A 23256-nucleotide genomic window follows, 5' to 3' on the forward strand; every position below is an offset into this window, starting at 1 on the left:
TGTTGCACAGAAATATTTTGGGCAATTTTATAAAAATTATTTTGCGAGGCAGCTTTGTGGTTTAGAATAGGTGGTAACATGAAGATACATTCCTGCTCTTCTGCACCAAACTCCTGATTCATGGAATTTTCTGCACGGTGCAAAGTGACTTCGCACTGATAACAAACACCCTGATTCTGTTATCCCTGACTCGGGACTTGCGCTCATAGGATTTAGGAAGCGCACTCTTTCACCCTCACAAGTAATACACAAGTGCAAGAATACAAAGTCCTACTTGATCTTCAAACGATAGATTGAGGATAGGAGAGATTCCCCTGACGCTCTTTCATTGGGCAGCTGAAAAGTGCACAATGTGAAAACACCAGGGAAACCCTCGAGGGGAAGAAAACCCTTGTAGATGGTGATTGTTGGAAGTGGAAGGGAGTTTGTCTCAGGTTTGTGTCTTCCGGGTGTAGTTAGTCGCCGTTGAATCGTCCTCGAGACATCAGGGTGTTCAATCCGGTTCCAAAACTAGCTATAATGAGAACTGAAAGTTAACCCGGATAAAGTAAACAGGTAAGTTAAATGAATGGATAATATACTACCCTTGACGCTAGTTGTTGCTGAGGTTAAAGTAGGCTGAATCCTCGATGGAGCTGAGAGAGAGGATCTAGATGGGGATACAAATCTTAAGCGAACTCAGCTAAGACAGGGAACATAGAGACCACTAGTACTGGGGAATATTCGTACCGGAATCCTGAATGGATATTGGAAGATATTCTCGGGGAAACATTCTGCGACGTAATAGAGGTGGTGGCTGGGAGATGCAGTCCGCGTAACTGCGAGTTCCATGAGATTCTAAATTAAAGGAGTAAATAAGATGAGTTGGCATGTCTGAAGTCAGTTGTATTGGATGTGATGTAGTGGTATGTCTAACTACGTTGTGCAGCTCCCCGGAAATGTTTGGATTGGAAAATCCTTGTAGATGGACACAGGGGAAAATAGGGAGTTCCTGCTAGCGGGAAAGAAGGAAAAGGAAAACGTGAATCAGGGGTTTGGAATGCAAGCAAAAATGTCTAGGGGTTCCTAGCTGCGATACTCACGAAGCGTGACTGGTGTAATCAGTAGCAATGCGATGCCGTTCTGTAATTGGTCCCGGAAGTACTTTCTCAGCACGGATTGGAGGAGCAGGATCGAATGCCTTCAGAACCACTGTACCATCACCCTGCGATACAGCGGCCATCTTAGGTAGGAGAATCTGAATGCTTGAGATACGACACCAACGGCGCCACAATGACCATTTCCCAAGAATGCCCCCAGGGTTTGTAACAGATTCATGGAACAGTGCAAAGTGTCACTTTGCACTGCTCCACCCTGATTCATGGAGAAGCGCAAAGTGTATTTTTGCAGTGCAAAGTCACTTTACACGGCAAAAAGACACTGTGCACTGTTCCATGAATCAGGGTGTTTGGCAGTGCACATTCAGTTTGCACAAGTGAAAAGTCACTTTGCACCGTGCAAAAAGTGTCATGAACCAGGCCCCACGAGTTCACTAATTAAACATACTAGCATGCATGTTCCCTCACTTATCTATTAATGACTGTGAATGGACATAGAAAATGGATTTAAAAGAAAGGGGTCTGAAAAGCTTGCCAGGGCTCTGGTTAAGAGTTTAAGCGGTAGCTGGAATTGCCCCAGAGGGTTTGTAGTATTATTTTGCGTGTTTTGGGAGCACAGGACCACTGCATGGGATCAATGTATTACTATAATGTGGTACAGCAAGTCATGTGTTGCCAGTGTAACATATGGACATGTAAATGAAGACAGGTTACACATTGTAAAAACACATCAGTTGTTCTCAATAATTAGCTTAAAAGCACACCATTTTTTTTCTTTACTCACCTGAAATGCCTCTATTGCAGGAGACACATTAGATACTTAATTAATTAATGTAATTAACAAATACTAACACGATTCTAACTTCTTAATATTATAATGTGTTCTCCATGTACAAAATGAGGCAGGCTGAGAGTCATTTTAAATGGGTGTGCAGATTTTTTTTTTCTTCTCTCTTTGCTCTGTCCACGGTCTTTGCAGGAAGCAAAAATTCGAATAGCAGGAAATCAGTTGATACAGTTTCTTACTGTAAAAGTGAGCTATTGTTTGAAGAAGGTGGGTATGACATTATGGACTTTGATTGGGTATACGTGACTTTAGGGGCTCTAACAGAGGTTTCTTGGAGCATCTCGGGGAGGGAGAAAGGCAGTGGACATTTTGCAGAGCTTCAGTGAAGACTTGGCTGGAGTTGCTGTGGGGTCGCCTGGCTGGACTTCTGGAAAGCGTTGTTCCAGTGCACTGATGACCTTCGGAGACTGGAGTGTCCAGTCAATTAGCACCGGCTTGAGAACAAAAGATTGCAGATTGGAACTGCATGTTCTCGCTGGGTGTTTTAAAAAGAAGACCCTGAGCCACTTATCGGAGGTGACCAGCCAGGAGATCGCGTGTGGGAGATCTCCAAATAGCTGGTAAATATACGAATGGAGTGAGTTTGCTGTGACGGACAAATGATTTATTATCAGGCAGGCAGTGTAGCGATTGTCACTATTGGGGAGTCACCGTGTTTAAATGCCACATTCTAATGTTGCCATCTAAACGCAAGTCAATTGATGTACTGTTTTTTTTATTGTTGCAAAGAATTTAATGAAATGCCTTGTATTTTTGCAATTGTTTCTCTTCTGTTTATTCTAGAAAAGACTGCCTAGCAAAGCTGGTAATGTATGATTTTGAAATGAAACTGGTATAAATCACAACCTGTGTAAAGTTTTTTTTGCTTCTGTCTTTCTCTGGTGCATTTAGCCCATATCACATAATAAAAGAGGAGGTTATTAGGTAATATATGTGCCAAACTGCCTATGTAGATAAAGTAATGTTATGAGCAATTATAAATAGCTGTGTGCGTGGTTCCACTCAGTGTATATGTATGTGTGTGTCTTCTGAGTGGAACATAACACAATAGTCTGCTGGACGTACATGAGTCAGCAGAGAGAGAGGCCTCTGGAAATATAATCTCACTAATGTAAATAAATTAGTGATAATACCACATGTTATTGTGAATACTCCATGGAAACATAATCTCACTAATGTAAATAAATTGGTGATAATACCACATGTTATTGTGAATACTTTATGGAAGCATAGTTCACTGGTGTAGATAAATCAGTGATAACAGCCATAAGTGGCACTCCATATGAAAATGTGGTGTTATTGAATAATGTAGAAGCCTGAGGCCTCTAGAGATCACAAGAACAGTCTAAACAAAAGAAAGGGGTTTTGTATGTTGGGGCCACAAATAAAACAAAGAAATTATGCTCATCACTATACCACAACGAAATGTATACCAACCAAATGTATCTGTGTACTGAAATAATGCATAGCTACTATACCACTATAATACCAAACCCAATCTAAATACAAGGAGTGGTTATTACTAAACTATTTTTCTTTTTGGCGGTAAGAAAATACCGCTAGGTCCCAAATCTACACAAAATACCCAACATATTTATGGTGCGTTGGCTGGGAAACTAACCCGGGTCAACTGCTTGGAAGGCAGCTATGCTCACCACTATACAACCAACGCAATGTATACCAACCAAATGTATCTGTGTACTGAAATAATGCATAGCTACTATACCACTATAATACCAAACCCAATCTAAATACAAGGAGTGGTTATTACTAAACTATTTTTGTTTTTGGCGGTAAGAAAATACCGCTAGGTCCCAAATCTACACAAAATACCCAACAGGTTGCCATTCACACTGCGTTTTGGTTTCATAAGTAGGCATTGTGACATCACAATCCTCCTGCAATAAGGGGAGTGATGTAATGTTGTTATCATAGGGTCCTCCTTAACACCTGGGTCCACACACCCTCCACTCTCCACCCACCCTGCTCCTCACTCTTTCCACCCCTAGATGCAGGTAGATCCATTGCTGCCAATTGCCCTCCCCCTCCCAATTGTTGCTCCCTGCTCCTTGTTTCTCTGTTTCCTTGACTATGTTCTTTCCCCCCTCTGATTGTAAAGAGCTCCTCCATTGCTTCCTGGGCTAGGTTCAAGTGCAATAAATATCTTATTAATAGTAATATTATTATTAATAATAATAATAATAATAATAATAATAATAATAATAATAATAATAATAATAATAGGGCTAGTCTGTAGTATATGGGATAAAAGCAAGCTAGCCCATCAGCTCCCTCACATGGCAGGACAAATCCTTTGCTGCAGAACCGCCTTTGCACTCCCCATGCTAATGGCACTGCTGTCTTGCCCACTCTGCCAGCTGCCATTGTGACATCAGGAATCAACTGCAGCGTAATCGCAGGCCTTTGTACTGATATTGCAGGCTTCTATTTATTATAACACATTTAGCGTTTTTCACAGATATAGCGGTCCATTACTGCTCCATAGGAACCGTTGTCATGGCCCAAAATGCTTCCCACGCAATTTCGAGGGACGGCGGCCACACTCCCACCACGTGGCAAATGTCGCAAAGAAATCTTGCTGAGGAATTGCATTGTTGATCCTTGAATGCAGAGAGATGTTTTCAGTTGTTTCCCTGCCTGCTTCTGGACTTAGAATGTCTGCAGCACAGTCGATACCACGGGTGCCTCCAGGGGTGATGTGTTCCCTGTGCCCCGAGATATGGCTCACTAGCCCAAATGGGCTAAATGCAAGATCTGGCTCACTAACATAGATGGGCCAAATGCAAGATCTGGCCCACTAACACAGATGGGCTGAATGCAAGATCTGGCTCACTAACACAGATGGGCTGAATGCAACGTATTTGTGAAGTTAACAATGATGGTGGTTCCAATGCAGGTCATGTTGCAATGAGGACACAGCAAGTCATTCAGGTGCTGCATATTTAGGACAATTTCTAAACCAACATAGGATACTAGCTTCAATCACAAATGGGGACACTTCAGACCGGAACATGTCCATAGTAAGGGGACTATAAATTAATGGATCATGGCATTTTTTAATGTGCTTTTCTTTGATTGTGACAACTCTCTCTGCTTTAGAAAGGATGTGGAATTTGAGCCATTGGCAATTCCTGGTGAAGTGATTTGTAAATGGCTGGTAGAGGGTCTTGTCTGACCTGCAAAATCCTGATGAATCCTTGGACTTTGGAAATGGAGAAATGCAAACTTTTCACACTAGGGTATACAGCTACGCATATTTTATTTAATAGCCCAGTTGTCAATGCTACAATTCTGTATACCTAATTTTTTTTTATCCCCAAGGAAATGGTGTATAATTTGTCTTTAGTGTATGAAAATGATTCTTATTCATCGTATTGTCGTATAGTCACACTGAAGATAAAGCACAATTACTGGCAGAAATAAGCGTGCAGAGAACCATTGCTTAAAAGGTAACTAGTGCAGTCATTGACCAATATCTTGGAACCCAATATCGAGTAACCAATCGATAAGGCTAGCGCCTGTAACAGTACATCAGAGGTTGAAGCAGCGAAACAATGTTGGAGGGAAGGTGGACTGGGCTAAATTGCAGCTCTACCTTTCACTTTCCATTCCAGATTTCATTCATGTGCATAACACTTTATTCTCAATATTTGTAACTTTGAGTAATAGTGATGATGTTGGCTCATTCACCCCTCATCCACTGTTTTAGTTTGTGATGACAGAGTACATGCCTTTTAACTATTGTTTTTTTATTTTTTTTATTGTAGAACAGTTAAAAGCCACGCAAAGACACAATCAGTTGGCAATGCATGATTTGCAGGCATCACTGGCAGCTCAGACCAGGACCGATTCATTCCCGGAGTCAGCAGAGAAGTTGTTGGAAATGGACACCAAATCATCGGCACAAGAATCAGCAGAGAAGTTATTGGAAATGCACACCAGATCATCCACACAACGAATGGTGATACTTTTTCATCTCCTTTATAACAGGTTTCTATTCCTTAATCTTAGTGTATAACCAAATCTTTGTGTGAATATATATTTAGAGGCAATATTCTAAATAGATTCTGGCCAGGCCCATTTTTTCATTTATAGCTTAAAAAATAAAACATCACGTAGATGATGGATATTTGCACCATAGTTGTAGGCATGGCTGTATTTGAAATGTTTGCAGACACACTATGTTTTGTGCTTCTACTCTCCGGCTATTCACCAGCAACCACTACATATACAATATATGTATTATAGCAGTGGAACGTTGTTCTTCTACAGTTAATAATTCATAGTGTGCCATGGCGGCCAAAGTGCAAGCCTAGAAAGCAGCTGAAAGTGTCCTTGATTAAGTACAAATGTTATGATTTATATTAATCCAACTGTTTAGCGATCAAATTTCTTATGCAGGGAATTCACCTCACCATGTTTTGTACCAAAACATGATTGCTTATAATACAATCTGTACTTGCACGTCATGAATATTTGTGTTCATATTATATTTTGAATATTATATTAATATTATATTTTGTGCTATATTATGATTTTTTTAATTAAAATGCTTTGTTTGAATTAACAAACTTTTCATTTATATTTACATACATTTTTACAAAATATTCAGACAGTTCTATTCTTATTATTCATCTAAAATTCTTTAGTAATCTCACTCCAGAATTTAATCACAGTAAATATAAGACGTTGATTCTTGCCTTCAAGGAGTTCTGCCTATCTTTCCTCAGTTGTCAGCTGTTTTTCAGCGATTTTAAAGAATAATATAAGTCTCTTTTTGCTTTCAAAGCTGGACAAACCATAATCACATGAAATAGAGTTTCTATTCTCGTTTGATCTTTGCAAAATCGACAAGCTGCGGATTTGGTGGCTGTTTTATCTATAAAATAAAAGCATGGTATTCTCTGGTGGGCACTATGTTTAAATGAAAGCGCAAGAACAGATCACGGGTATTACAACACGGAAACTGTGCCAGATATAATGGTAGTTTATTGAGTGCTCTTACTTCAGTTTCCACATTAAGATGACGATTGTACTTTTTCTGTACTTCTATCGTTCTTATCCAATCATTCGTTTGAACCTTCCTTTTTGCATCAAATCATTTCTGAGGAAAAGATACCAGCATTAGAAATCCTAAAGGAAAAAAGGAAACATTTCAAACATCAGCTCTCTTGAAATGGTCCACTGAAAATAAATCGAAAATGGGAGCGGAAGATATCACAGAGGAAATGTTGCTTAATAGACCGCAGTATGCAAAAAGGAAGGTTAAAAAATGATCACCTTCTTTATTGAATAGATTGAAATTAAAGTCTCCTGCTATAATGAATTCAGTTCCGCTGTTCGAGATGGCCAAGTTGTCAATTTCATCACATATTGAATCTATGAATCTTGTCTCTGACATTGCATTTGGGTTCCAATAGATGTTAAAGATAGATATCAGATTAGCAGCCATGGACACGTCTGTTTCATTATTATTATCTGGTGAAATTCTGATAGTTAGGTATTGTGCCCACGAGTGTATGTTCTTACTTGCTATTATTGCCCACGTTGGCAGTAATTTTGTTAGTATCAACATTCCTGTTGCTGGTCTTCCCTGTTGTGCTGATATAGCAGGGTTCATTAGGATACTATACCCATCGCATATTACCTCTTCGGTCAACCACGTTTCCTGCAAGCAAATGACATCCGGGTTGCCCAAAAATGTTGACTGTTTTTCTAGGAGATGTTTGTTTCCTCTGGTGTTCCAAGAGCCTAGAGATGTTCTACACTTTTGATAATTATTACCTCTTCGTTGTTATAAGTAAGTTTTCCTTTCACTTTGCTCAGCCTTCAATTTTGATTTTGTTTGTGGTGTCTCATGATAGTCACGCCATAAAATTTGGGTATTTCTATGGTCTTGCGCCTGGAACTTTGTTCTTGAGTCATTGACATTTTGCGCAGATCTTATCACTTTACTCTGTTCAAGATTATTATTAAATGTATGTTGCCTGAACAGTGCCAGATTTTTTTCTTTTTTTCAGCCATCGACCGTGAAACAAAGATTTCTTCTATTTCAAAACCTAATGTTTCAAAGTGATGTTTGGTTGCCAAGACTCTTTGCATTGTGTCTTGTTTGTAAAAGTCAATATGTGCCTCTTCCGTATATCGTTTATTCGGAAACAATACAAGTTCTAGATCATCTGATTTCATTTTAGTCAATTGAGGAATTGCTTTGAACAACCGCAGAATGTTAGATCTGTTCATTATTACCGGGTCATCTGTGTTTACTGTCTTCGGAAATAGGGCTATTCTATAGGCACAAGAAGCCTTCAACAGGTTTTGGAAGATTGGTCTAACTAGTATGGGAATTGGTTGAACCATAGGGTTTTTGTTGTTAGTACATTCAGCTTGCGTGTCTGCTAATGTCCAAGATTCATCATTGGATACTATTGAATATTCAAAGGAAAAGTTGGTTGAAGCATCTTCTTCGTCATATTCACTTTGAGATTGCCCTATAACCGTATCTTGACATTCATCAACGATGATCAAAGTAGCATCTTGTGAGTTTAATGACATTGAATTACAGTCACTAACATCATCGGCGGTTGATAAGTCTATCATTGGAATGGGATTTGCCGGTTCATAAGGCATTTCTTGGTTGATTACCTCCAACAGTGCATCCAGTGGTTCTGGCAATACTTGCATATCCACATTGGTGGCATCTTTTTGTATTATCGCCGTTTTTGTTTTTTGAGTAGTTAGTTGTATACACTTTTTTTTATAGTAGGTTGCGTATTGTTGTTCTTTGACTCGTCCGGTAACATTTTCTGCACTGCCTTCATTTTTCTGAGGAATGCACGAGAGCCATTTTGTGGGTTTTTTGTTGCTTTCTTATTCTTTGGTTTGCTTGATATGTCTTGACCCACTATGCCCCGTTTGGAAAGATCAAATATGTCAAACGGAGTACAAGAAGGTGGTTCAGCATTAACCTGCAGTGTCGGCATTGTCAAATTACTTGGTATAACCTTAAGCAACTGAATTTCATATTGTGTCGTTTGATCTGATTTATCCTCTATTTTATTTGAACATTCAGTTTGTGTATGTTTTGTTACATATTGCTTTTGTTCCATCGTCTGCGATTGTTTTTTTGCTTTGTCATCATTTAGTTTTTTGGTAATTGTTGAGACAGTTTCCAAAAGATTCTGTTTGTCTACCCGGTCCACTCTTGCTAATTCTGCTAGTCGTGTTTGCCACATTCTAGATGTTTCTGCTTGATGTTTAAGTTGGTCTTGAATAGTGTTTACAAAAGTTTCTAAATAAGTTTGTTTAGTCATTATCATCACTAGCAGCGTCGCTTGATCTTTTATAGAATCGACCATATATTCCTGGATCTTTAGAAACGGAATAATTGCGGTAGATAATACCGTCACCAGTGTGTTTTGTAAATCCAGCATTGTCGTTGGCAGTCTTTGTTGGGTTTCCGGAGATTGACTTTGATGTTCAGTTGTTACACTTGAGGAAAAAGAATCCAATTCTTCCGTAGTTTAGGTGACAGCTTATTTGAGTGCATTGTATTTTGTTCTCCAGGGAAACCTGTTCTTGGTTGTCCAATTGGCGTAGATGTCTCGATATTTTTTAATGGATTTGACGTAAAAGCTCCACTGACGACTTTGTTTCTTTTTTCCTGAGAATGCATAATGGCGTCTATCTCAGTGATATCAAGAGATAGACGAGGGTTGCGGACTGCTATGGGTTTGTTGTGGTCAATGACTCCTGAAGCTGTTGGTAGATATGTTGATTGCCACAGTAATTTTGCTGCTTTAGCTCGATCTTGTAAAGATGGCGTAAAGCAACTGTCATCTTCTATTGATTTCCTCGAAATTTTAGCTATAGATTGTACTGGGTGTAAAGTACCATCAGAGGGAAGAATGTGCATCGGAACCGCGTTGACTTCCGTATTATTAATCATATCTATTTGCTGTGGATTCAATAAGCAGCTGTTTTGGAGAAGAGAAGCGTCTTTTCCATCGGGAATCAGGTCAATCAATTTTGGAGTATTATGTTGACCATTCTTGTTCCATTCTGTTAAATGGTTTGATGTCAAAATATCATGTTTCGGAGAGTGACATTTCCAAGGTGGAAGTACAGTGTAAACTAGATTTTTAGATAAAATGTCTACTTTTGGTGTCTCTTTGCATCCTTCAGTGCTTAAAGGTTCTTTAATATGATCATCTATTAGAATGATTTCCCCAGGTGACGTGTACAAAGTAGGGGTTTTAGTTATTTGGGCTGAAGATTCCTCTAGCTTCCCTTGCAGCCTAGTTCTAGGTTTAGACGGTTCCATAGATGGAATTGGGGTGTGATACAGCAGGCAAGTCTTTGATATATATGCTTTACACAAATCAACTTAAACCTCAGTGGATCAAGCACTTACCCACCGAAACCAGCCGCAAACAGCAGCCAACAGCGCGCCCTTTACTCCACGTGGGCTTCACGCCACAAGGGTCGGCCTGTTCTGCCTTTGAGGCTCCCAGTTGGGGGCGTGGCTTCTAAATGTCACGTGACACAGGTCACGTGCCGATGCAGGAGCTCGGCGCCGCTCGCTTCAACTGCTATCAGCTCGAGCTGATAGTCTCACGCGAATCGGAGCGGGAGCAGATTTTCACTTTCCTCCAGGTAACTGAAAACATTCAGCAAGTATTTCCACAAGGTTTTTCTGGTTGTACAGCCGCACAGCAGACAACAGCGCGCCCTTTACTCCTCACGGGTTTCACACCGCAAGGGTCGCGCTGTTCTGCCTTTGAGGCTGCCAGGTGGGGGCGTGGCTTCCAAATGTCACGTGACACAGGTGTCCGGTCCTGTCTTCTCCGTCTCCGGAAGATGCTAAGCCCCACAGATCCCTCAAGAATGTCGAGCCAACAACTGATCAGATATTCAGCTGAAGACTCAACTCTCCCGGGGGAAAGGGGAATTTGGAGAAAATAATAAAAGACAGACGCCTTCTTCTGATCGACCGCAATCTGTAGAAGAAAACAACTTGGTTAGACAGGAATGACATTAATTAATTCAATTCTCTAATTTTAGTAATTTCTATTAACCATACCTGTCAACCTCTGTTTTATAACTTGGAGGTTAAAAGTTAGGAACTTCCAGTAACATCATTGAATCATTGTAGATGTCTAGAAATTCTTTGTTCTCAACTTAAGTTCATAACGCTCTTGAAATGTTCTTATACTCTTTTACGCTAGTACACATTTACCCAACTGACAGTGTTCATGGATTCTTAGTTTTGTTGCGCAGCATAAATTCGATCTGTCAGGACCAGCATTTAAAATTGTTTTCCAGCTCAGACATTTAAACAGTTCAGAATTTCTACCCACTCGCCACACTTCAATACCGATCAATAAAGTTTTCAATCTAATACGTGGCGGCGGCTAGAAAGAATCTTTGTTGGACTTTCTCTGCAATATGCATGCTCACAATATGAACGAGACTCTCTTCTCACATGCGCGTTGAAAAAATAACTGCGCCACTAATCATAAAAACCTGCGCAGCTGTTAAAGGTCTTTTCAAGTGTCAACACAACTCCCTGACACATGCGCAGCAGTCTTGAATTATCCACGATAGAATAACTGAAACACTACCACTTGACAAGCTTACTGAAACTCCTAATAACTCCTTTTGAGGTGAACGTTTGAACTAATGCGCTGCCGCTGGCTGAACATTTAGCTGTTCATTAAGAACGTCACTTGAGATTTTTATCTTCATCAATTGCGCAATGCAATCAAATATTAATTTAGCGTTTCTTAGTAATTTGGTGCACAGTTAACATCTGCTTCTCAAACATTGAAGTTAAGCAACCTCAATCTTAAATGTATTCGCAAGAACATAAACAATCTCTTCCCAGCAGATGTAACGATTTGATAATAATAGTTAAAGTCTTAGTAAGCCAGAAAGTCTTATATCTGGAAGTCTCAAAGTTTTATCCTAAATACCCAGCTGACTAAATACCTACAATAAGAATTTTCAAAATAAGTAATGAATTTTCTCAGCTCAAAAATGCTGCGCTCCCACCAAATCATCAGCTGAGCTTGTCCCACGAAGATAAGCATTCTTTAACAGTGAATATTCAAAGTTTTCATAACCAAAAACTCTCTCTCAGAAGGTCTTTACGGGAGCCGAGCAAAACAGGACCTTCCCACATGAGGAGAACAATGAGAGGCAGTTTAGAATTCTGGTGGAGGTCTGAAGCTCTCAAATCCACCAATCAAGATTCAGCACCACCTCCACCATTTTGACTTGGGAACCTCTCATTCTGAAGAATAGTAGTTAAGAATAATGAATATTAGAATAAACTTTGAACCCTATCACAACAACCAGATACTCTCCACTCTTTAATCAAAACCTGAACTCCTAATGAAGTCAAACACACAAACTTCTCATTCAACCTAATCACCTATTGCTAAACCCACCAGACATGACAACAGGTCACGTGCCGATGCAGGAGCTCGGCGCCGCTCGCTTCAACTGCTATCAGCTGGAGCTGATAGTCTCACGCGAATCGGAGCGGGAGCAGATTTTCACTTTCCTCCAGGTAACTGAAAATGTTCAGCAAGTATTTCCACAAGGTTTTTCCGGTTGCGTAGCCGCACAGCAGACAACAGCGCGCCCTTTACTCCTCGCGGGCTTCACCCTTTGTGCTATATTATATTTTGTGCTATGTCCCCTACCTCCGCCCACTCCCTGCTCCTCCTCTGGCCTCTCTGCAGCAACCTCCCCTCCCTCCTTCTCTGCCTTTCCCCTTTTCTCCACAGACAAGGTTTCTAGACAAGTCCGATCTATGAAAGTCTCATCGAAACAGGTTCACCCCTGTTCCTCCAAAACGATCAAGGACCACATCGACTCCCTGGCTCCTGCCCTGGCTGATTTCTGCAATCACTACTTCGCCACTGGAGTCTTCCCATCCCCCCTGAAGCACTCCCTTGTGCATCCTCTTCTTAAGAAACCCTCTGCCGACCCCTCCTGCCCGGCTAACTATCGCCCAATCTCCATCACCCCCTTCCTGGGCAAGCTCCTGGAGAAACTGGCCATCTCCCAGCTCAATCTCCACACTGAATCTGTTGGTTGTCTTCATGACCATCAGTCTGGCTTCAGAGCTGCCAGAAGCACGGAAACTGCTCTCCTGAACATCCGTGAAGACCTGCTCTCCAACCTTGACTCTAACACCCCGTGTGTTCTCATATTACTTGATCTCTCCTCTGCCTTTGACACTGTCAACCATGCCATCCTGCTCAACCTCTCCGTGATAACCTGGGTATCACTGGTCAGGCTCTGGCGTGGCTGACTTCTTTCCTCTCTCTGACCGATTCTCCCAGGTCCAAGTTGGGTCTTTCCTCTCAGATATCTTTGTCTCTACCTGTGGTGTCCCCCAGGGATCTAACCTCTCTCCCTGGCTGTTCATCCAATACCTGGCACTCCTTGCCCACCGCATTGCCGCTCTCTGCCCCAACTTTCAGTGCTATGCGGGTGATACTCAGCTCATTTTCAGGCTACCCTCGGCCTCCGCTTCTCCTTCCCTCATCTCTGACTGTCTGTCTGCTATCCAGGAGTAGTGTGCCACCACTGACCTCTGCCTTAATGCCAGTAAGACTGAGATTCTACTCATCGGCACACCCACTCCCTCCTTCCCTGCAGCTCTCTGGCCGGCCTCTCTTGGCCCTCTTCCCGCTTTCACCTGCATGGCTAAATCTCGGAGTCATTGTCGACTCCACACTCTCCTTCTCTCCTCACATCTCTGATGTCTCTAAGAAGTCACACTACCAGCTGCACCTCCTCAGAAGTATTTTTCCTTTCCTCTCCTTCCCCCAGAAGCTCACTGTCTCCAGAGCCCTGGTTCTCTCTAAGCTGGACTATTGTAACAGCCTCTATCTAAATCTGCCTGCCTCCACTCTCCGCCCTCTGCAACTTATCCAGAACAGGACTGCGAGACTTGTCCTTGGCCCCAAGCCCAGGGATCATATCTCTCCAGGACTGAAATCTCTGCACTGGCTCCCAGTGGCTGTGAGGATTAAGTTCAAAACCCTCTGCATTGTCCACAAGGCCTTCTGGGGCCTGGGGCCGAAATTCCTTCAACTCTCTCTTCCTAAATATCTTCCTTCTCGACCTCTTCGCTCTTCCGGCTCCAACTCCCTCAGGGTCAGTCGCTTCTCCAAGCAACAAGTTGGTGGTCGATCTCTTTCTTCGGCAGGGGCCTCCCTCTGGAACAGCCTTCCTGCCTCCCTGAAATTTGAGGAGAACCATCTCTGGTTCCGGAAGCACCTCAAAACCTTCCTCTTTGCTTCTGCTTTTACTCCCCCTCTCCCCTGTTGATTTTCCGAACAGATACTGCACTGGATACCTGGCCTCCCTCTGATCTTGGGCCCAGGCCCGCCAGTTGCCCACCTGCACTGCCTCCCTGGTAACCCCTGCACCTGGGGACTGTTTTCAGTATCCTTACAGTCCCCTTACAGTCCCCCTAGCACTTATGTTCTGCACTTACCATACACTTGTTGGCCGTTTTTATTTATCTTATTTATTGTACTATCCCTTGTACTGCACTTCCCCCCTCTCCCTTCCCCCTCACACTTTTCCCTTTCCCCCTTCCCATGCACTTGCGCGAACTGAATGACACCTGGCCTAGTAGGATTGTTGTCTGTCTTCCCTTTGTTCCCCCTCCCTTGCCTCGTCGCGCCTTGAAACACTTGTGTATAGGCGCGTTATAAATACCATATCATATCATATATTTCCAGGCTGATATGCAACAGCTGGTTACGGATGCCAATGAACCCCACCAGATTTAGAGATATAATTGTACCAAAGCGAGAGCTCTACAAACTTTTGAAGGGGGCTAAAGCTGCTCGAGATGGTGCAAGCTTCCTTTTGAATGGTGTCAGCGAGCTTCTCTTTTCCCAGAATGAGTTTGCTTCTGCTAACGGAGTTACAACAGCCAGAGCTGGGAGTGATGTCCTTGATGTAGAAAAGATTGATGCTTTGCACGGTAGGTCATTGAGGAGTCTCATTCTTTTTCCAAACCTAATGCTTAATCATCACTTTGACGTATTAGTTGTATTGGTTTTGAAAACTGTACCAGAAGATTGTGTACACACGAATGAAAAGTAAATACCAGTATCAAGCAAATAAAGTCCAAGCCATCAAGTGTGATACATTGTTGAATATTGAAGCATTCAAATGTCTGCTAAAGGAATCAAGTAGTAATCAGAGTAGTTAACAAATCAGTGATTCATGGCTTTCAGGCAGAAGGTGTTGGGTCACCCATGTAAGCAGGGTGTGCTTTGGCATCTCTGGGATCATGTGCTTGCGGACCGTCTGGTTATGTTAATTAACAAAGAGTTTAAAGACTAATTCCCCATTTCCACTAATGCCTTCTATTTCTAACTGTGCAATATAAATCAATATAGCTACACGAAAGACCATAAATCTTCTGAATGCAGCCAAAGAAAAACATTAATCATTTTCAGTTCAAATCTATCTTTTAAGCCTGTTTCATCCTTTGTGTACAAATGCATTTAAATAAAGTGACACATTTGTAAGTTGACATTTTAACATTAATCTGGTATGTATTCTACAATAAGGAATTTAACAATGCCTATTCAGATGTCCATTTATATGCATACATCCTTTATTTTTTTGTAGAAATTTTGCGATCTGTCTGCAAGGCTAACAGTTGGCCTAATATGGACTGTCGAGTGATAAGGAGGAAGCTTGCCACCAAAATTTGCAATGCAAGAAGAGGTCTAAAGAAGAATCCGCCTTTCGAAATGCAGGATCGATGATTGTTATTTGTTTGTATTTTTGCAAACCTATTTATTCTTACGAAATACAGCTATGCCGTTAAACAGAATTTGCTAAATTAAAAAATGTTGAACACTTTCTGAGCCTATGTTTGATTGAAGATATCTTATAGCCAGAGCAATACTATATTAAAATATCAACAATTTATAGCTGCAGAATGTTACTATCATAATATGAACTAGGTAATTATTAGCTGCTCTTAGTGATATTGGGTGAAGTGACTGGCGGAAGTCTGTCATGCAGGTAGACCTTTAACAGATTCTGTTAAGGTAGCTGGAAGTGTGTATTATAGTGCAGTGCTTTGTAATCGTGGGAGTTTATTGGGTGTGAGGCCATGTTGTCTATAGGTGATAATTGAAATGGGCGAGTTTACAGGTTGGTTTGTGACATGGGGTGGGGTTGTGGGGGGGTTGTAGTTGTGTGCACTAAATCGACGAACTTGGTTAACGGGTGCTCTAGCAAAGATGAAAAGTGACAGCTGCAAAATTACATAGATTTTTTTTCCAATAAACTATCCAGAAGTCTAAGTAGAGTCATTGTAAAGTAATGCCACCAATGTTACTCAAAAGGGATACATCCTGGGGTAATGCAACCCCTTTTCCTAAATCTTTTGGAAGCATCTTGAAATCATTTAAACTCATCCTGGAGTGGTCCGAAATAATCATTTACAATTCAAAACCCATCCTAAAGTTATCATGAAGTCATCCTGGAGTTGTCATGGAGTCATCCTAGAGTAATACGAAGTCATCCTGGAGTAATCCCCACTCATCCTGAAGTTGTCATGGAGTCATCCTGGAGTAATCTAAGATCATCACTGGAAGTAATCCGAACCCATCCTGGAGTAGTTTCTGTGATAACTCTAGTCATCATCACATTAAATATTTTGACCTATACACATACTTCAGGATGATCTTCCTGAACTATCCACGGATGACTCTAGAATGATTTCAGGATGATCTTCGTTTTTGACTGGGGACAGCACAGCCCGGCTGAGGTAGGGGGATTCAAGGGAGCCCTTGATTTCAGAGGGGGGTACGTGCCCCCCTAGCGACGCCACTGCACCACAACAATTAGCAGCTTTCATACTTTTATCCAGCGCCCCACAACACGTTGAAGCTGGTTCCGTCCCCCTGTGGGGATACTGCCAGCAAACGTTCATCACAGTCACACGAAAATCCAAAACAAAAAGAAAAATACTGGGCACAGCTCTTCTGAGTTTGGAAGTTTCTTGTGTTGGAAATTAGTCGAGAGGATAGTCATTAGTCGTTCAGTATTTGGCAGGTTGGAGATGACATTCTTTCTCCTGGAAACAGGGCAGGGAAGAGCAGAAGGGGGTAACGGTGGTAACCTTTGGATCATGGCTTCGGGAAAACAACTGTTCTTGCATTATATAAAATGTTGGCACGCATGCAAGCCTATAATAGTGCGACCTCGGCGAACCTAAAGGACACGCATTCCGCTTTACTACTTTATACACATTGCAAGAGACAAGGCAGCGTTACCAAGGTGACCAGGTAGCAGAACTGTAATCCTCACAGGATGCGCGCGGCGCCACTGATGACGTCGCAACCCGGAAGTTTACTGTTGAGAGCGGCACGCGGGAAATCTGTGCTGTACTGCTGGTGCTTCACGGAAGGGAAGACAGAGCGGAGTGACAATTTGGGACCGCTAAACCCAACAGTGTTGACAGTCGCAGCAGAGAACGCCCGCTGGGGCAGCACAGGGATCGCAGAGACTGATCCAGGCTGCAGTCTTTGACATGGAGGCTGCAGACAGCGTATCTTTGAGCGGGACAGCGAACAAACACCAACCCGAGGAGCAGCCGGATTGTAGAGAGGACGAAATCCAGTTCGTGAGTGTGAGTCTAGCAGCCATACACTCTCCGCGCTACCCGCGATAACATATGCGCTACGAACCATGTTACCCGCGATAGCATATGCGCTACGAACCATGTCACCCGCGATAACATATGGCCATGCGTCTCTTCAATGCGTACCTCCCCTTTATGAAGGCGAGCCACCGACCTCGCCGTCACGAAATTTGCTGGGTGCCTCCTGCCTGCGGAATGCATTAATTCCATCGTGACTGTGTTTGTGTTCAATGATGTTAAGGACATGGGCAGTATTAGTGGCAGATTTAAGCAAAAATGACAGAGGACCCCCGCCCCCGTGGGCGTGTCCTGAGGCGGAGCATAGAGTGGGCAGGGTTGCATAATAATGAACTTTAAACACAAATAATACTTTTTTTTTCAAGATTTATTTTACAGTTTTCTGTGTTGGGGTGGGGAAGTCTGAGGGAGCTGGGCCCCCTCGACAGGTTTTGCTGTCGATGGTGGTAATATTGAAAGAAAACCCTGAAGCTAATGTTGGAAATTAAAGAATTCAAGGCAATGGGAAGGGCCATTACAGGAGGTGCTTTCACAGGAGAATTCCTACAGCATACAGAACTATTTTGTGCATGCCCTCGCTTTTCTTAACCCATACGCTTGAAATGTCATTGAATATCACAAACTTCAAGTAGTTCACCTTTTAATTTCAAAACATAGCAGGGGTTACCTTTTTTTTCATTTTTTGTTTTTGTTTTTTTCTTTTTTTGGGTGCTTATTGTGGCATTTGAAAGATCCTGTAACTCCAACCAACCACCCCATATCAATATCTTCAGATCCACAGGGCCCTGCTGCAGGGCAGTGAATGCAAATCGGGAGGGAATAAGGTCTGGATAGTGAGGGAGAAAAGTAGAGAAGGGGCCGGTAACATGAACACTGATGGGACAGGAGAGTGGAGAATGATGGAAGACAGGAGATGGTGATTAAACTGAGCCAGGTGAGGGTAAAAAGGGAATGGGTACAGGGAATAAATGAGGGCAGGAGAATGGGGCAATAGTTAATAAGGCACAAGAGCAGTGGCGGACTTAACGATCGGCAGACAGACAAATGGCGAGCGGCCCCTGTGCTCTGCCCCACCCCTTCCCAGTCTCTCTCTGAGACACACGTTGCAGCCAGACCCGAAACACTGTAATGGAGGCAACGAATCTATTAATGTTTGTTAAACGCCTGCCGCTTGGTGCACAATTCCCACTATTACTCTGTGTTAATCACTTCCCAGTTGTTCACTGCAGCTCGGTCCACGGTGCTCTGACTGGGCAGTTTACTTCTCGCCAGAAACGCACGCTCCTCTGCTCTAGCAAGTGTTAAATGTATTATAGTTAAGAAATAATGCAGATTTAAGCAGACCTGAATTCTGCTTGTCGTAATATTAGTTCAGGGCTGGATGTCTGCGCTCGGGCCTTTAAAATCACAACTTGAATAAAATGAATCATGTGTCCCTAAAGTTCATCTTTGTGCAACTCCGCCCACTTTGGGGCCCCGCCTCCAGGACCCTCACACTTCAGGGGCCCTCTGTAATTTTTGCCCACGGGGCCCTTTGCCTTAAATCTGCCACTGCACAAGAGTGATGGGAAATGCAGCGTGAAGAGTATTAAAGGGTGGGGAAATGGAGAGCCGGGATTTCAGGAGTCTAAGGAGAATGGGGAATAATGGAGGTCTAAAGAGTCAGGGAGAAATGGTGAGTGCGGGCGGGAGAGAATGGAGGCAAGTGCACGAGGAATGGACAATGGAGGGGCAGCAATTTAAAGCAACTGGTGTGCCGTGGATAAACGAAGGAGGGAAATATTGAGTTAAGGAATGCAAGTCAATGCGAATAGCAGCAAAATGAGGAAAAGAGCAGTATCTTTATAACAAAGAACTTTTGGAGAGATATGGAGAAAGAAAAGGCAAGAGGGAGGATTATGGTAATGAGGCAAGAACGGAGGATGATAATGTTAAAAAAGAGTGGGATAGTAGAGCGGAAATTGCTAGTAAGGAATAAAGGTGGGCAAAAAGATTGCTTTATGGGAGAACATTGAAGCAGGAGGGAATGGAGTAAAAGGGGAGCATATTTGTGATGCGAGGTGGGCAGGTGCTTGCCACAGATGCCCACCTATATGCAGTTACAGCTGCAATAGATAAATGAACGGGTAAACAATTAAAATGCAGCCACTTGGATACGAATGTATGCTCCACCAGCACTCCCAGTTGCAGCTTTGTGGCAACTTCATTTCAGTAAACCGATTAGAGGTTGATGATCCAGACACACAGGCATCTGGGTAAAGACTGTTGTCCCTTTTAAAAGGTGCGATTGGTGGGTGATAATGAATGGGTGGGCATTATAATTCTGCATGCTGTGTAAAATATTTGTTCAAGCAGATTAATTTTATATTGAATTCTCCTTCACGGTGTATACTCTTTTTAAAACCAAATAATATTTCTTTTAGGTCCACATGCCTAGTAGGCTGTTACTGCAATTGTGCATTAAACCGGGTGAAAATAAAGTTGTACGTGTCTGTTTGCTTGACCTATTTCTATAACGACGTATGTAATGTCCGTTTGGTTTCTTATGTGATTTCTGTAGTTTTCAAAGCATTGATAGAAAATCTAATTATTTCGTTTTTGGAAACCCAAACCATATGTATGTGACCTATTGCTGGAAAGATATGTAGTCGAGTGCTTACATCACAGCCTGGGTCAAAATAGTAATTTCACTGCTTTATCGAAAGGTGTGATCCAGGGTTTTCATTTAATCTCACTGTGCTTGATCTGCTGACATTGGGTGTTGCTAGAAGTGATTTAGTTTGCAATTTTTGCTGTGATGAAAAACCCTCATGGTTTATTAAGCTATTGAGTTGTGTAGTTTTATTTATAGAGCACAGCATAGTATTCTCTTTGCTTACAGGTGGAAACTTCTTTTAATGTATTTACCAAAGGTATTAAAGACGGATGTCACTGCTTGTAAGGTTATTTACTTTGATGTTGCGACTGATCATGTAAACATATTGTGCAAATTGAGGTTCTGCGTATCTCTTGCTGTACAGGCCCGTAAGACAAATTAGAACATATCAGTGCCTTGTATGTCTAATAGTCCCACAGTGTTCTGAATTTGTTGTGCTGTGTATGTGTGCAAGAGCCTCGGGGCGGGGGGGGGGCACACAGCTGCCCCTATTTTGGCTGTCTTACTACACAGCAACACATTTTTTCCATGGCTTTAAATGTGCACTTTGCCTTCTGTTCATGTTACAGGCTTCTCTTTTCTGACTGCTGTCGCCTTAACCCAGTGGTATTCAAAACCATTTCATGCCGAGCCTCACTAGCAAAAAAAAAAATGTCCTGAGCCCCCTACCTAGGTATCACCCCCCCCCATCCCCCGCTCTTTAAAATATAAGCAGATTGTTTTTCCTAGAAAATATAAGCAGTAGGCAGTCACCGTAATCCTTTTTTTTTTTTTTTTACATATTTTAAACTGTCTGAGCACCCGCCCCTCCGCCCCAGACATCTTCGGGCCCCTTAGTCTGAAGACCACTGCATTAATGGACGACTTTAATGATGTGCGTGGCAGCAGGTAACAGATTGCCTTCAATAACATCCAGCAGTGTTTACACCCATTTGCCTTTCACTCTGCTTTTACACTAGTTTCATCTGCAATGGTACCTTCCTGACAGAGCAATTACACATTTTTAATTGGCAGTTTGCTCACCTCTGGGAGCCTGGCCTGTGAGAATAAGGCATTCCTTTGTATCATTTCTTATCCTAGCAACCCAAAGGTGACACAGACTGTGTTTACCCCTCCTAACTGTAGGCAAGAGGGGGCCCAATCATATTGAAATGGTCCCCCACGAGTCCTAACAAATGTTTAGCCAGGCTCTGTGAGTGAGCGATAAAGCTGCTCTTTGTTGTTCCAATGTGCTTGACAGCCAGCAAGGAGGGAAGAGGGTGTGTGTGTGTGTGTGATGGGATTGTCAGTCCAGGAACCTGTAGGGCCCGGTAGCCTTTTGTCTGTCAGCCGAGTGCCGAGTCCGACTCTGTGGAGTATCCAGCATGTTATGAGTGAGTGAGGTGGAAGAACTATACGAAGAATCCTTGTTTTGGGAGTACGGATGGAACCTGGTGCTTCAATGCGCATAGATGCCTACTTTTCACAGGTGGCCCGAGGGTCACTTTTGCGTTGTTACCATGGCCCATCTTCCCAAAACTTAAAAATGAGTAAATTGCAAAACCCCACTCAAAACGGGCACTGCACTCAAGACACCTGTATTATAATCGGAAACATGCTCAGTTCACCGTATGTAATAGATTTCGAACAGTCTAGGTATGTATTTGCTCCTAATACAAGGAGATCCTTGGATCACCATGATTTGGCAGTAGTTTGACAAGTGAGCACTTCATCTTATTTGCAGCACTCGATAGACGTGTCTACTGCATTGTACTTTTGCGATACCTTTTTAATCGGTGTTCGTTCATGGTAGTATTGCACTGGAGTGCCTTGCGAAGTTGGGCAAAACTGTTCTAGAATCCTGTGTTCACTATCGACGACTTTCTTGACATATCACAACATCATTCATTAATACTTACTGTAATGGTGCCACACAACTGTCTGTACTCAACATTAACCACATTGTAAATGGCTGTACACCTGGTTCCCCAGTACATGCTTATTTCTATTATTGTCAGAAGTAAACTTTCTTTTTTAACTGGGGCCCCACCATTAACTTGTGAACATCTATGCATTGCACTTGCATCACTTGATGCTGGTGAGAGATGAGATTAACTAGGTGGTCAAAGTCCTTTGACTGTCTGAAGATACCTCAGTAATGGCATTGTACTGTAGAAGAAAAGCTTGCTTTGCATCTAAATGCATATTTGTTTAGTTAGGTTATGTTTACTTGTACCGTGCACAATTACCACCCAGGGTCAGTCTTCAGGCGCTCACATGGTTCTGCAAGAAAGGGTGACGGGTTGGTTGGTTAGTTAGTGAGGGTAGCGGGATAGGATAGGTTCAGAACCAGGTTAAACTGGCATCTGTGTGTGTTGGGTTGCAGATGAGTTGATTGCGTGCACTGGCTTGATGTATCCCTAAGGGTGACGCCCAATGCCTGGGTTGTTGGTTGTATGTGAATTGTCTGTTATGTTGGGAGGGGGGTGTTTTAAGTGTGCATTGGCTGATATTTAAGGTTGTGGTTGACCGCACGCACTGGCTTGTGTTTCTGTAAGGGTGAGGCCGAATGCGAGGACCAGTTTCTCATTCTGCCCATGTCATGTTTTGTCGGGTACCTAGTGGCCTTGCGTGTTTGATGTTTTGTTGCGGGTCAAAGCCGTGGGTCGGTTGGCACGTCTGTGTGCTCAAAAAAAGGCAGCAAGACCTAACGAGACATTTTCTTGGGTGTCCATGCCTCCAGGGTTAGAAATTAGGATTGGGTAAGCAGGAGCTTAAAGCAGCTCCTCGGTATCCAGCATTAACCAGTAATCGGGAGCTATCATTTGGGAATAAGGAACTAGTACATAGCATTCCACAAATATGATTTACACATAAGATGCAAACATAATTTTGTCCATTATTTATAGATGTATATGTGTTTATTTAAACTAAATCA

General features: G+C 42.5%; 2 protein-coding genes across 3 annotated transcripts in view; both read left to right on the top strand.

Annotated features, from left to right (window-relative positions):
- The window catches only part of BEND6 (BEN domain containing 6), an 886671-nt gene extending 870786 nt beyond the window's left edge, over window positions 1-15885 (top strand). Inside the window, exons 8-9 of the mRNA XM_069606174.1 lie at window positions 5733-5926; window positions 15637-15885. Of these exons, the coding sequence (XP_069462275.1) occupies window positions 5733-5926; window positions 15637-15693 (251 nt within the window). The 3' untranslated portion in view covers window positions 15694-15885. The remainder of the gene's footprint in view (window positions 1-5732; window positions 5927-15636) is intronic.
- A 1482-nt stretch (window positions 15886-17367) lies between these two features.
- ZNF451 (zinc finger protein 451) overlaps window positions 17368-23256 on the top strand; it is a 1463718-nt gene continuing 1457829 nt past the window's right edge. For both annotated transcript variants that reach the window (XM_069606175.1, XM_069606176.1), the window contains exon 1: window positions 17368-17653. In XM_069606175.1, coding sequence (XP_069462276.1) covers window positions 17555-17653 — 99 coding nt within the window. In that variant the 5' untranslated portion in view covers window positions 17368-17554. The remainder of the gene's footprint in view (window positions 17654-23256) is intronic.

The sequence above is a fragment of the Ambystoma mexicanum genome, chromosome 4p (genome assembly GCF_040938575.1).
Source record: "Ambystoma mexicanum isolate Mex_15411 chromosome 4p, UKY_AmexF1_1, whole genome shotgun sequence".
In the NCBI taxonomy this organism is placed as follows: Eukaryota; Metazoa; Chordata; class Amphibia; order Caudata; family Ambystomatidae; genus Ambystoma; species Ambystoma mexicanum.